Raw genomic sequence first — 15,765 nt, forward strand, 5'->3', positions numbered from 1 at the left:
CTTCCTCATTGCTCAAAACCCAGTCCAGAATAGCCTGCTCTCTAGCCGGTTCCTCGACATGTTGGTTCAAAAAACCATCCCGCATACATTCCAAGAAATCCTCTTCCTCAGCACCTTTACCAATTTGGTTCACCCAATCTACATGTAGATTGAAGTCACCCATTATAACTGCTGTTCCTTTATTGCACACATTTCTAATTTCCTGTTTAATACCATCTCCGACCTCACTACTACTGTTAGGTGGCCTGTACACAACTCCCACCAGTGTCTTCTGCCCCTTAGTGTTACGCAGCTCTGCCCATATCGATTCCACATCTTCCCGGCTTAAGTCCTTCCTTTCTATTGTGTTAATCTCTTCTTTAACCAGCAAGGCCACCCCACCTCCCCTTCCTTCATGTCTATCCCTCCTGAATATTGAATATCCCTGAACATTGAGCTCCCATCCCTGGTCACCCTGGAGCCATGTCTCTGTGATCCCAACTATATCATAATCACTAATAACAATCTGCACTTTCAATTCATCCACCTTATTACGAATGCTCCTTGCATTGACACACAAAGCCTTCAGGTGCTCTCTTACAACTCTCTTAGCCCTTATACAATTATGCTGAAAAGTGGCCCTTTTTAATGCTTGCCCTATATTTGTCGGCCTGCCACTTTTACTTTTCTCCATAGTACTTTTTGCTTCTACCCTCACTTTACACCCCTCTGTCTCTCTGCACTGGTTCCCATCCCCCTGTTGAATACAGAAGCAAGGATCTAATGTTGAGGCTTTCTGAAGCCCTGGTGAGGCCTCACTTGGAGTGTTGTTAGCAGTTTTGGGCCCTTAATCTTAGAAAGGATGAGCTGACACCGGAGGGGGTTCAAAGGGGGTTCGGGGTTCAAAGGGGGTTCACAAAAAATGATTCCAGGATTGAATGGTTTGTCATATGAAGACTGTTTGATGGCTCCAGAATTTCACTAGAATTCAGAAGAATGAGGGATGACATTGAAACCTATCACATGGTAAAAGGCCTTGATAGAGTGGATGTGGAGAGGACGTTTCCTACGGTGGGAGAGTCCAAGGTAAGAGGACAATGCCTCAGAAGAGAGGGCCATCCATTTCGAACAGAAATGAGGAGCAATTTCTTTAGCTAGAGAGTGGTGAATCTGTGGAATTCGCTGCCATAGGCAGCATAGCAGGTCAAGTATTTAGGTATATTTAAGGCAGACGTTGATAAATTCTTGATTTTTCAGGGCATGAAGGGCTACAGGGAGAAGGCAGGAGACTTGAGCCGAGAGGGAGAAGGTTCAGCCATGATGAAGTGGCAGAGCAGAGTCGATGGACCAAATGGTCTCATTCTGCTCCTAAATCTTCTGGTTGTATGATGCACAAGAGAACACTCAATGTAAACTGACATCAGCGGAACATTGTGGGATCAGCAAATTTGCAGACGACACCAAGATTGGGGGTGAAGTGGACAGCGAGGAAGACTATCATGGCTTGCAGAGGGATCTGGACCAGCTGGAAAAATGGGCTGAAAAAAAAATGGCAGGTGGAATTTAATGCAGACAAGTGTGGGGAGTTGAACTTCGATAGGACCAAACAGGATAGGTCTCACACAGTGAACAGGGCACTGAGGAGTGTGGTAGAACAGATGGATCTGGGAATACAAGTCCATATTTTCTTGAAAGTGGCGTCACAGGTAGATAGGGTCATAACGAAAGCTTTTGGCATATTGGCCTTCATAAAGGCAGGCTTTTTCCACCGAGGTTGGGTGGGACTACAAGTGGAGGTCATGGGTTAAGGGTGAAGGGCGAAATGATTAAGGAAAACATGAGGAGAAATTTCTTCGCTCAGAGGGTGGTGAGAGTATGGAACGAGCTGCCAGCACAGGTGGTGCAGGTGAGCTCGACTTCAATGTTCAAGAGAAGTTTGGATGGGTACATGATTGGGAGGGGTGAGGAGGGCTGTGGTTCGGGTGTCGGTCGATGGGACAAGGATCTTTAAATGGTTCAGAATGGACTAGACGTGCTGAAAGGCCTGCTTCTGTGCTGTACTCTATTCTGCAAACTGGCATAGACATTCATTTCGGACAACCGTGCAGAGGAAAGATTGAACTAGCCTATACATCGTAGGATTTGCGGTTTAAATTACCAGTGGTTCAAAGAGGCCGAGATCACTCATCTGGGGACAAGTTCTAACTGCACACGGCAGTTGGGAAATACGAATTAACGTTTTTGGAACAGGAAGTTAGATTCAGTGACGATAACTGAAAACATCAGCCGTCACATAATCTCAACCGAACACCCTTCGGAAAAAAAATCTGGCTGAAGGTGCTCCACAACGAGGTTTAATTTTAACTGCCCAGCGAGGGACCAGTTCAACGGTCAGTTAGAAATGGCCGAAACAGCCAGCAGCATGCTGATCGCTTGGATAAAAGATTTCGGCAAAATTTGACACCAGATGGAGATTGGAATTTAGCCACAGTACAAGTTGGGGGGGGGCGGGGGTGGAAGTAGTTGAAAGCCCCTGTGCCTTCAAGAGCTCAATGGTTCACAACAACAGGAGGCTTGGTGCCCGATTTGTAAAAGTGGTCCATTACAACAGGCAGCTTGGTGCCCGGTTTGTGAGTGGTCCATTACAACAGGCGGCTTGGTGCCCGATTTGTAACAGTGGTCCATTACAACAGGGGGCTTGGTGCCCGGTTGTGACAGAGTGTCTAGTGACAACCTGACAGGAGAAAATCCTAAGTGCTCCATTCTTACAAGATTCAATGCAAGTAGTGCATGTGAGGCTCAAAACTATTTATACACGTGTACTTACAAAGCCAAGAAGAAGTTCATCCTTGAGTATTCACTTGTATGAAGAAATGCCCGTTTGAAATACGTGAGGACCATGGCCAGCAAGTACTGAAAGAGAATGGATCTGTCAGACAAACGGTTGGACAAAGCTCGTATGTGACCCACATCCACCCCGACAGTTTACTGTACAGAGAAACATACATATATACAGGCAGTGGGTACTATGCTATGGCAACTTGAGGTCATTTCTATCCATGGATTCGCGAGCCTGCCCAGGGTTACAGAGTTATAGAATAGTACAGCAGAGAAACAGGCCATTCAGCCCATCTAGTCCATGTCGAACCATTTAAACTGCCTACTCCCATCGACCTGCACTGGGACCATAGCCCTCTATAACCCTTACCCACCCAAACTTCTTTAAACGTTGAAATCGAGCTTGCACGCACCACTCACACAGACAGCTCATTCCACACATTGAGTGAAGACTCCCCTTAAACATTTCACCTTTAACCCATGACCTCCAGTTATAGTCCCACTCAACCTCAGTAGAAAGAACCTACCTACCTATACCCCTCAATTTTGTATACCTCTATCAAATCTCCCCTCAATCGTTTACACTACAGGGAGTAGAGTTCCAACCTATTCAATCTTTCCTTATAACTCAGGTCCTCCAGACCCAGCAACATCCTTGTAAATTTTCTCTGCACTCTTCCTATCTTTTTGACATCTTTCCCGTAGGTAGGTGACCAAAACTGCACACAATACTCCAAATTAGGCCTCACCTACGTCTTGTACAACTTCAACATTATCTGGACTTGGTTCCAATACCTGCTACAGTTAACATCCTATCCGCTCCCTTAAAGGTTGAGTGAGAGAGAGAGAGAGAGAGAGAGAGAGTGGGAGAGAGAGAGAGTGAGAGAGAGAGTGGGAGAGAGGAGAGGGAGAGAGGAGAGGGAGAGAGGAGAGGGAGAGAGGAGAGGAGAGAGAGGAGAGGGAGAGAGGAGAGGGAGAGAGGAGAGGGAGAGAGGAGAGGGAGAGAGGAGAGGGAGAGAGGAGAGGGAGAGGAGGAGAGGGAGAGAGGAGAGGGAGAGAGGAGAGGGAGAGAGGAGAGGGAGAGAGGAGAGGGAGAGAGGAGAGGGAGAGAGGAGAGGGAGAGAGGAGAGGGAGAGAGGAGAGGGAGAGAGGAGAGGGAGAGAGGAGAGGGAGAGAGGAGAGGGAGAGAGGAGGGAGAGAGGAGGGAGAGAGGAGGGAGAGAGGAGGGAGAGAGGAGGGAGAGAGGAGGGAGAGAGGAGGGAGAGAGGAGAGAGAGAGATAGAGAGATAGATAGATAGATAGATAGATAGATATGCCCAATGTCAGCACCAAACGAATCCAGATTCCAAAATGCAAACCACCAAAATACAACTGGTGAACCGCTTGGGGTTTATTCTGGTGTGGAGAGAGAAAAAAAATTCATCCATGTTACTAAACTTCAGTCCTGAGGAAAAATCGGAAATGCTGGTATCAATTCAGGCAGGTTGGCATCTGGGGGAAGGTGCCCCCTGAGCTGCTGAGTGTTTCCAGCACTTGGCTTTTAATTTATTTTTCTATACAGAGTCACAGTGCACGACAGGGCCTTCCAGTCCAGCGGGTTGCCCCATCCAGCAACCCACCTGTTTAACACCAGCCGAACAACAGATCCACCTCTCCTTTGGACCAAATAGACTGAGGTCCTTTTCCAGCTGTATCCTGTAGAATCTGAGGCACCATAGCTCCCCTCTTAAGAATACACAGAGCAGGGTGGTGTTTTTGGTGTCACAGCCAGAGGAAAGTACTGGGGACAAGCTCCCACTTCCTATTAAGACCATAAAACAAAGGAGCAGAAGTCGGCCATTCGGCCCATCGAGTCTGCTCCGCCATCTTATCATGAGCTGATCCATTCTCCCATTTAGTCCCACTCCCCCGCCTTCTCACCATAACCTTTGATGCCCTGGCTACTCAGATACCTATCAATCTCTGCCTTAAATACACCCAATGACTTGGCCTCCACTGCTGCCTGTGGCAACAAATTCCATAGATTCACCACCCTCTGACTAAAAAAATTTCTTCGCATTTCTGTTCTGAATGGATGCCCTTCAATCCTTAAGTCATGCCCTCTCGTACTAGATTCCCCCATCATGGGAAACAACTTTGCCACATCCACTCTGTCCATGCCTTTCAACATGGCATGTGTCTCAAACAGCCTCTGACAACCAAGTCCAGCTCCCGGCCTTCACCTGTGGCTTAGCTATCAAGCCGGGCAGAACCGTTTCTACTGACAGGGGAAGGGGGAGAGGCGGGTTACTGGCACCTCAGAACCAGCCGCTGCGGGGAGATTAACCCACGTTAGGCTATATACGTAGAAGGAGAAAACTGACCTCAAACCTCTGCTGCCTTGTGGCGATACCCACTCACAGGGAGGGCTTTGGGAGTCAACCCCCGAGGGAAAAATCTGGAGCTGCAGTCCCCATGTTGAGTTCAACGCAGACTGGCAACTCCTGCTACGCCACTAGTACCAATCTGTATCGGCGTCTGCTGTTCCTTTGAAGTCACCAGCTGCGTGAAGAGGGGGAGCCTCCTGCATGGGCAACAGCTCGCTCTCCATATCACACTACATGTCACGTAGACAGCTGGGACGTAACATCCACGGTCGGCCACGACCAATCGAGCTCCGACAGAGGACAATTTACAACGACCATTTAACCCACCAGCCTACTATGGAACACGGGAGGAAATCAGAGCGCCCTGGGGGGGGGGGGGGGGGAACCACGCGGCCATGGAGCGAATGTATACACTTCTCACCGACGGCGCTGGAATTGAAGCCCCGTCTCCGAACGCCCAAAGTCGCGGTGCCCCAATTTTAATTTGTTTTAGCTTCTCATCATCTGCAGGATCCTCCCCTCCCTCCCCAACTTTGGAACCGGACTCGATTCCTCAGCCAGTCGGACAAGTTAGACGGTAATTAAATGCATTCTCTGCCCTGAACTCCAGCTGAAATGGAAAAAGACAGCTCCTTCCTACTTATGGGAAGATGGAGCTGAGTTTACGGACAGATCAGCCATGTTCTTATTGAATGGCAGGGGCACGGATGGCTGACTCCTGCTCCTATTTCTTATGTTCTGCCCCACTGAGGAGCATTCAGCAACTTCAGATCTGGGGCCAAAGATGACTGACGTGGGGAGGGATGGTGCGAAGCTAGTTTTAGTCTAAGTACTGTGTTGGGGTTGGAGGGGAGTGTATCTGTGTCTCTGCCTCTGCCTGTGGCGGACAGAGGGAGGCTCTTCTCTTGCTGTTGCTTGCGAGTCTTGCATACACGGTGGGCACGCTGCACTGGTGTCAGAATGTGCGGCCACACTTCGCGGGCTGCCCCCAGCACCTGCTTACCGTCGCGTTGGCCGTTAACGCAAACGACACACGCGGGTGATAAATAAATGAATCGGAATCCCGATGACATCGATGGCCTGAGCCGCTCCCCTCTCGCGCTTGCTGGCCACGACCGATCGCGGTCCAGTCTGGCTGTCTTTCAGCCACGGGAAGCCTGCTGAAACTCAGAGCGGGCTTCCGCACCGAGTATCGATGAGCCAGACACCACTCCTGATCGGGACTGGGTGTGACGGCGAGCGTCACTGAAATTAAAACTGGTGCTAACATCTTTATCTATGGTAGTGGGTTACACTCGATCCTGGATTTCAACTCGTACGCAGAGCACAGGTCAGAATAATCCAACATGGAAACAGGGCACTTGTCCGTGCCAAACGGTGGGCACACTGCTGTAACAATCCCCAGGTGACTACGCCCATGTGATTCAAGTGCTCATGGACACATTTCTGAAATGCCGTCCGTGGCCTGGTCACAGCCACTCCCTCGGCGCGCTCTTGCTCCGCTCTGCGCTCACGTGCACGTCGGGCACACCGTTGCAGGGGACAGCCTCGTGACTGCGAAGCCTTGGTGGCCTCAGACACAGGGAGATATTTAACAACAGGAACACAATCCAAAGGTCATCAGGTATGGCATTTTGCCGGAACGCTCTCCATGTCACGGAGCACTGATTTCTTTGGTCAAGGGAAGATGATGAGGGAAACTCATGATTGATGATTGTGTTACAGATTGGCAAACGCCTCTGAACTACCCATGGGATAGTCAGGGCCGGAAAGGACCTCATCTCTGAACCATTAATGTTCCATAGGCTGCTGGATTGGGCTGTCAACGTGTTATTTTTCTTGAAAGTTAACTCTCATAAACCTGCCTGTATTTTTGTACAATTACGTGTAATTGTTCAGTGAATTTTCCAGAGACTTTGGGGTGGCATCGTACTGTAGCAGTCAGCACAGCGCTTTACAGTGCAGGCGCCCCCGGTTCAGTTCCTGCCGCTGCCCGTCAGAGGAGTTTGTGCGTTCTCCCCTCCCCCCCACCCCCGTGACCACGCAGGTTTCCCTCCACAGTCAAAAGACGTACCGGCTGGTAGGTTAATTGGTCATTGTGAACTGTCCCGTGATTAGGCTAGGGTTAAATCAGGGGTCTCTGGGTGGTGAGGCTCAAGGGCCGGAAGGGCCTATTCTGCCTTGTACTTCAAGAAAACAAAACAAAGAAAAGTACAGAGCAGTTGCCTCTACCTTTTTTCTGGACATTTCTTGGTTTCAGTTGGGGGGGGGTGAAGCAGGCTTTTTTTTGTTTATCTGTTATCAATGGAATTTGTGGCATCTGGTATGAGAGGTCCATGACTACATTTCAGACTGGTCTTCTGTTTCTCTCTACGCTTCCCTTCTTTCTTTGCTCCTGAAACATTTAAGGAAACGGCCGCGAGCAACAAGTTTGAGGCCCTATTGTTAACTTCCGAAGTATGTTTGGATGGCAAGAGCATCGGGATCCAACAGAACTTTATTAACGACCTTCTCCAAGTACCTTGTCTGCAATTCTACAGCAACTGTCCATCCACAGGAAGTCCTGAATCACCTCATCATCTGCAAGCAACAGCAGTTTGGTTAAAATGCACACAGTTATCACCGACTAATTTATAAACACAAGAGATTCTGCAGGTGCTGGTAATCTTGAGGAATTTAGCAGGCCAGGCGGCATCTATGGAAAGGAAGAAACAGTCAACATTTCAGGCAGAGACTCTTTCTTCATCCGGACTGGGAAGGAAGCGGGAAGAGGCTAGGACAAGGTGGGGGGAGAGGGGAAGCCAGGACAAGGTAGGGGGAGAGGGGAAGGGGGACAAGGTGACATCAGCTGAGGGGTGAAAATGGGTGAGTGGAGGAGGGGGGTGGTGCATGGAAAAGGCAAAGGACTGAAGGAAAAGGGATCTGATAGGAGAGGAGAATAGACCATGGGAGAAAGGGAGGAAGGAGAGGGGATGAGCAGATGAGAAGGTGTGAGTGGAAAACCAGAATGGGGAATAGAAGGAGAGGGGAGGGAAAGATATTACCATAAGCTAGAGAAATCAGTGTTCATGCCATCAGGTTGGAGGCTACCCAGACAGAATGTAAGATGTTGCTGCTCCAACCGGAGAATACCCTCAGTACAGATTTGGGGCAGATCATTAAACCCATTAGATGACTCACAGACGAATTAACTAACTCCCCAAGTGCAACACACTGAAGAGAGAAGTGTCAAAGCAAACACTGACGGGGGAGGCAATCCTGACTAAAATCCCAGCCCTGCAGCAATGAGATGCAGTTTCGGGTTGACTGAATTTCTGCCAAGGGCTGAACGATCACCGTTCATTTCGTACACACTGCCCAGCAGCCTGAACCATAAGGCACAGGAGCAGAATTATCGAGACCATCCTGCCATTCATCACAGCTGATTTACCTTCCCTCTCAACCCCATTTTCCTATCTTCTCCCCATAACCTTTGACACCCCTACTGATCAAGAACCTATCAACTTCTGCTTTAAGTAGACCCAAGGACTTGGCCTCCACAGCCACCCGTGGCAACGAATTCCACAGATTCCTCATCTCTTTTCTAAAGTGACATCCTAGACTCCTCCGTAACAGGACACATCTTCTCCACCTCCACCCTATCCAGACCTTTCAACTTTTCTTCTGAATTCCAGGCCCAGAGCCAGCAGACGCGCCTCAAATGTTAACCCTTTCATTCCTGGGATCATCCTCGCAACCCTTCTCTAGATCAGGGCTTTCCAACCTGGCATCCACGGAGCCGTCGGTTAAAGGTAGGCATCGAGGGCATTAGGAAGGCTGGTAACCCCTCCTCCGGATCCCCTCCAATGCCAGCACACCCTTTCTTAGCCCTGAAGCTCTCATCCAGAGATTCTGTGTTGTCTGTGGGTATTGCATACCCCCCGACGTCCCAAAAAAAAACATGCAGGCTGGCACGTTGATTGGTGTGCAGGTGAAAGGTAGAATCGGGGGAGAGTATATGGCATTGTGTGGAGCAGAGATCACAGGAGAAATCGGATTCATCCTTGAGAAAGCACAGACTTGATGGGCTGAACAGTCTTGCTTAATGAAGGGAAAATTAAAATAAGACTCTGCCTTGTTAAAATGCTAAGCGAACACTTTAGTTACTAAAGCAACACACACCAAACGCTGGAGGAACTCAGCAGGCCAGGCAGCATCTACAGAAATAAATAAACAGTCAACTTTTCAAGCCACACACATCAAAGTTGCTGGTGAATGCAGCAGGCCAGGCAGCTTCTCTAGGAAGAGGTACAGTCGACGTTTCAGACTAAGGGTCTCGGCCTGAAACGTCGACTGTACCTCTTCCTAGAGATGCTGCCTGGCCTGTTGCATTCACCAGCAACTTTGATGTGTGTTGCTTGAATTTCCAGCATCTGCAGAATTCCTTGTGTTTGAACTTTTCAAGCCGAGACCTTTCCTTCAGGATTGGGAAGGAAGGGGGAAGGTGTCAGAATAAAAAGGTGGTGGGGTGGGGAAAGGGGAAGGGGACTGGCTGGAAGGTGATAGGGGAAGCCAGGCGGGTGGGAAAGGTCAAGGGCTGGAGAGGAAGGAATCTGAATGGACAGGAGAGTGGAGCATAGGAGAAAGGGAAGGGGAGAAAATGATAGGCAGGTGAGAAGAGGTAAGAGGTCAGAGTAGGGAATAGAGGAAGGGGGGGGAATTTGTTTACTAGTTTTCTTATCCCCCAATTAACTGCATTTCCAGCTCTAACTTTACAAAATGTCAACACTCTCTTTACGGTAACCTTTCATTACTGAAAAGGAAATAGTTTTTAAAAAATGAATTAAGGACCAGAAAAAGTAATTCAGTAGGATGAGGAGTTTGCCAGACGTACCGAGCAGCTTCAGAAAGGCGTCCAGCTCTTGGTCTTTTATTACGAACGGAGGCTCTTTTGAATGTTTTGACATCTTGCTTACTTCCCCTTCGCCCCTCTCCTGCACCCTGGACTTCCGAGGCACCGGATCCCGGCTGTGACATGACAGTTTGGAAACACCGGGCTTCACCAGAACAGCGACCGAAGAGTGGTTCTCGGGGCGGGTCTGCTGGTGCCTCATGATGGTAGAGGGGGGCAGTCAGGGGAAGTCTGCGGTGAAAACAGAAAAAATTAAGCCACGCTGGCAGTTACGTCGGCCAGGCTCGCGCAGTGCTTTGCTGAGCCCACGGCCCTCATGTCAACAAACCCCTTCCCGTTCCCACACCGACCTGCCACGGCAAGGCGAAACACAAACCAGAAGAGCAGTCTACAGCCCAATCACATCCATGTGACCAATTATCCTACTGGTTGGTTGGTTGGTTGTTCGTCCATCGTTGACATTGATGAGGACCTCGACACAATTATGATGGTGTCGAGACTAGCGCGTGATTTGGATTTAAGTGAGGGAGAGTTGTGCAGCGTCAGCCTCACTCTCTCTTCCCAATTCCCATCTAGATCCAGTGGCAAGACAGAGTCTAGACGGCTGGAGGTGGGACTAGGCGCAGTGGATGACCAGGACGTCTTCTGTGTCTTGTCCTGCTCTACATGTTCCACGATGCTTGCAGAGACCACCTTCTTGACCATTGGACCTTCCATAGGTCTTGTCCGCTCAATCCGCCGGAGTCTGTCTTCACATGCTGGGATAGACAACTCCCTATCTCACCGAGGGTTTGAGACCCGTCAGCTACCCTCAACTGGTTTAGCCGGCTTGTCGAAGCCGTTGCCCGGGGTGTGGCCGCTATCGCATGCAAACAGCTACGGGGAGCCACAGGTGAGAGCTGAGTGCCAGGTGGGGACCAAAGGTGGACTAACCGCCCTGAAAAGGATGCGACATGTTCCCCCTCCTACTAACCCGTGTGTGTCTCTCTGGGACACTGCAGGAAACCGGAGCACCCAGCAGAGATGGTTATAAACTCCTCGCAGACAGTGGCAGGAATTGAACTCAGGTTACCAACGCTGTGATAGCGTTTGGCTCACTGTGACCCCGCTAAACATCGAACAATGAATGTATGGACATGAAATCTTCCTTCCAGGTGAGCACATCCCGTGCTCCTACCCCACTGCTACCAGTCCTCCCAAGTCTCTCTTCTTTTCCCACCTCCCCCACACAATCAGGCTACATTACCCCCACCCCCCCATCTCCTTCTTCCTGCTCTCCCCCCCCTCCATCAGTTACACATTCCCACAGCCTGCCCCGTTCTCACTTCTACCTTCCACCTCCAGGGGAGATGATTTAGTTCGGAGATGAGAAACTGTTTTTTCCCCAGAGAGTGGTGTGGAATTCTCCGCCCAGGGAAGCAGTTGGAGCTTCCTCACTAAATATATGCAAGATACAGTTAGATAGGTTTTTGCATAGTAAGGGAATTAAGGGTTATGGGGAAAAGGCAGGCAGATGTTTCCATCCAGGGGGTCAGTGTGGACATGGTGGAGGATTACAAGTACCTGGGGATAGGAATTGACAATAAACTGGACTGGTCTAAGAACACTGAGGCTGTCTACAAGAAGGGTCAGAGCCGTCTCTATTTCCTGAGGAGACTGAGGTCCTTTAACATCTGCCAGACGATGCTGAGGATGTTCTATGAGTCTGTGGTGGCCAGTGCTATCATGTTTGCTGTTGTGTGCTGGGGCAGCAGGCTGAGGGTAGCAGACACCAACAGAATCAACAAACTCATTCGTAAGGCCAGTGATGTTGTGGGGATGGAACTGGACTCTCTGACGGTGGTGTCTGAAAAGTGGATGCTGTCCAAGTTGCATGCCATCTTGGACAATGTCTCCCATCCACTACATATGTACTGGTTGGGCACAGGAGTACACTCATTCCACCGAGATGCAACACAGAGCATCATAAGAAGGCATTCCTGCCTGTGGCCATCAAACTTTACAACTCCTCCCTTGGAGGGTCAGACACCCTGAGCCAATAGGCTGGTCCTGGACTTATTTCCTGGCATAATTTACATATTACTATTTAATTATTTATGGTTTTATTACTATTTAGTTATTTATGGTGCAACTGTATCAAAAACCAATTTCCCTCGGGATCAATAAAGTATGACTTTGCCTTTGTGTTGTTTCCTGTAGCACCATGGTCCTGGAGGAATGCTGGTTCATTTTTACTGCGTACTGTAACAGCAGTTTATGGTCAAAATGACAATAAAAGTGACTTGACGTGAGATGGAGTTGAGTTTACAGACAGACCAGCCATGATCTTATTGAATGGCGGGGCAGGCTCGATGGGACGGATGGCCGACTCCTGCTTCTGTTTCTTATCCCTCGACCTCGTGGCACTGCCAATCTCTCACTTACTAACCCGCCTGTGCGTCTCTGGAAGGTGGGAGGAAAGGGAAGCTGTGCGGTCACGTGAAGGACGTCCAAACTTTTTACAGCCCGTGGCGGGAATTGAACCTGGGGTCACTGGCACTACAGTAGCGTTTTGTTAACCGCTACAATGATTAGTAAATTCAAGCCCATCGAGCCTGTTGCACCATTCACTCATAACTGAACCCAATTTTCCTGCCCTCCCCCATAACCTTTGACACCATTACTAATCAAGGACCTATCAACCTCCGCTTTAAATATACCCAACGACTTTACTTCTGCAGCAATGAATTCCAGAAATTCACCAGCCTCTGGCCAAAGGGATTTCTCCTCATCTCTTGACCATTCCTTCTCCCCGCAGCTGTTCCTCAACCCACCGTGTTCTAACAGCAGGTTTCTTCTTTTGGCACTTATTTTAACCTCAACAGTTCGAAATTCCTTACGAAGCTCTCTTGGACGCTATTTCTCCACCCACGTTAAACCCTGTCTGTATCACCTGTTGTATCAAGGTGTGGAAACTGTAACAAAAAAAAGTGAATCAGCGTAGCAGTTAACGAAATACTACTGCAGCGCCAGTGACCCCAGGTTCAATTCCTGCCACGGGCTGTAAGAAGTTTGCACGTTCTTCACATGACCACACAGCTTCCCTTTCTTCCCACATTCCAGAGACGCACAGGCGGGTTAGTAAGTTAATTGGTCACGTGGGTGCGGACTTGTTGGGCAGGAAGGACCTGTTACAGTGCAAGGTGGATACATACGTAAACGGAAAGAGTGTTGGTGTATTAACGAGCAGGTATCAATGCAGCACAATCGCAGTACCAGATTATTGGAGTTCTACATGGCAAGTCGCACGATCGGTACTCAGCTGTCAACGGGTTGGCAGCTGGTGCAAACACAATATTCCTGGTGTTTTTGTTTGGGTGGGAGAGGGTGTTGGAATATAAATAGAAGGAAGAGGTACACTTCCCAGCCTCTACTCAGGGAGCAGGCTGTCATGCCCACAGTCGGCACCAGAAGCACGGAGACACTTGTGGGCTGCCCCAGGTGTCGTCCAGCTTCGCTCGGCAATTCCAGCTGATTTGATTCGTCGCTCTGCATGCTCCGACGTACACGTGACAAGTAAAGCTGGCCTTCAGACTAAGGGTACAAGGGAAGAGGAAAGCCGCTGGGAATCAATGCCTCGGCAAAAGAGCAGAAGCCTCAAAGGATAGCAGGCCAAATTAAACTCGTGTGGAAAGACAAAGGGCACATTTGAAATGTTAACTACAACTGAAAGTCGAGCATCCTAATCAAATGAAGGAAGGATTTGCTACGTAGACAGCCAAAGAAACAGGAAATGAACTTACAGAAGTATCAAAATTTTGGGGACAGTTGCAACAAAAGAGTTTTGTCCATTTTGAAATGTTTCATAAACTAGGATAACTCCCAAGCTGGGGAGGAGCAGAGTTGGGCATGGAGCAAAGAACCTTGTCCCATAAAATCCCAGAGCTGTGAAAACGACAGCAAAAGCTCCAAAGACCTCATCCCTAGGACAGGAAGCACCTTGGCCATGGTCGTGTGGCCCACAGCCCAATCAACGTTCCATCATCCAGGACCACCACTAGACTGGCCCAGGAGAGAGGACACAGGCAAGTTATCATCAGCAACCTGTAGGGGTTGACGGGCTTAACTAAACTAATTTGCGTGTGAGAATACATGTGAAATAAAGTGTTCTGGCTAATGAAAGGGCATTAAAGACCATAAAGATGAATATTTTCTGCTATTATTTCAAAAGCTTCATTGTTTCATCCAAATAAAGTGATCGTCATATTGCAAAGGCAGACAGGAGCCTCAGCACTGAAATAATCTCAAAAAATTATTTAGTGTAATTGGTTTTAAATCAACACCCAGTGATACTGTAAATCTTGACAGCCAGTATGAACTCTTCCTTGAGTAGTACGGATGTCAAAGATTACAGGGAGAAGACAAGAGAATGGGGTTGATACGGTTAATAAATCAGCCATGGTGGAATGGCAGAGCAGACTTGATGGGCCAAATGCCCCAATTCTGCTCCTATATCTTACAGTCTTATTTGCCTAGAATGATTTAACCTGGAGGACATCAGCAGGTTAGGTCGCATCTGTGAGGGACAAAGAATCATTGTCCTTTTTTCCGTAAACTTATAATTAAAGATTGTGTAAATCAGCTAGGGCCATCCAACCCCAAGTTACTCAAATCCCAGCCCAAGCGAAAGCAGTTAATTTCACTGCTCAGCCGGTATTGGAACTGGGCTTCCCTCAATGTACCCACCCCAACGTCCCTCCAACCCTCACCGGCTCGTGAAGGCGACACAGAGACCTCCCGAGGGACAGTTAAGGATGGGTTACAAACGTTGGCACTGCCAACATCAACAAGGTACAGTTACTGTCAGTATACATATACAATACACATCCTGAAATTCAAATCCAGATAGAATTAAAGGGAAAAAAAAGATCCAGCCAGGCACCCCAAGCTAGAATTAGGTAATGTTAGTTGCTTAGTTAGATCAGGCATGTCAGTAGAGGAAAAACTAATCAGGAGTTTCTACCTAACTTTTATCCCCCCCGGAAATGAGATAGACTTGCCAGGTATACCACCTGCCGACCCCCTCAAGGGAGTCCAGCCCCTCTCTGCCTCCCACTACCTAACAAACTGAGCCCTCCCTTGCCCTGAGGATTGCCCAGCCACCCCCCAGCAGGCCGAGGCCGACCCTGCCGCCGCCATCATCACCTGGCCGTCCGCTCACCTGAGAGGAGGCACATCGCCACACCTGTCGGCGCCCGCGCAGCCCGCCCCGCTTTATCATTGGCTGGCCGACATGCGCACGTCAGCGGCGCCGCGCCCAATCGCCGTGCGGCTCCCCCCCCCTCCCCCAAGCCGCGCGTGCCGGCGTCGTTTCCAAGGAACAACCCCCGGCTGTCAATTGCCGATCTGTGGAAATGAGGCTTTCAAAATAATTTCAGTGATTGTTTTTTTTAAATTTGTGTGTGTGATGCCTTAACCAGGCTGCCGAGAATGTCTTATTTTAATTGTCGACGCGCGTTGAAGTCCCCACCGATGATTATTACCACACGCCGGGTTCTGATTGGGTATGACCCACGTGGGGCTGCGGCAGCTCCTGCGTCTTGATTGGCCGAGACCCGCCGGGTGCGCTGTCTTTTGATTGGGCGAAAATGGTCCGGCCATAATGGCAGCGCGGCCAATGGGAAGAGGCCACGGACTCGGTGCTCGGAGGGA

At 49.3% G+C, this 15,765-nt stretch overlaps 1 protein-coding gene across 1 annotated transcript; it reads right to left on the reverse strand.

Annotated features, from left to right (window-relative positions):
• Window positions 1–2,806: 2,806 nt before the first annotated feature.
• Window positions 2,807–15,362, reverse strand: LOC140193258 (speedy protein A-like; the record flags this gene model as incomplete). Its single annotated transcript, XM_072250639.1, has 4 exons — window positions 15,275–15,362; window positions 10,057–10,305; window positions 7,705–7,763; window positions 2,807–2,892 (listed from the first exon to the last, which is right to left on the reverse strand). Coding segments are annotated over exons 2-4 (365 nt in total), but the record flags the coding sequence as incomplete, so codon positions are not given.
• Window positions 15,363–15,765: the final 403 nt, after the last annotated feature.

This window comes from Mobula birostris, unplaced genomic scaffold (genome assembly GCF_030028105.1).
Source record: "Mobula birostris isolate sMobBir1 unplaced genomic scaffold, sMobBir1.hap1 scaffold_4799, whole genome shotgun sequence".
Classification (NCBI taxonomy): Eukaryota; Metazoa; Chordata; class Chondrichthyes; order Myliobatiformes; family Myliobatidae; genus Mobula; species Mobula birostris.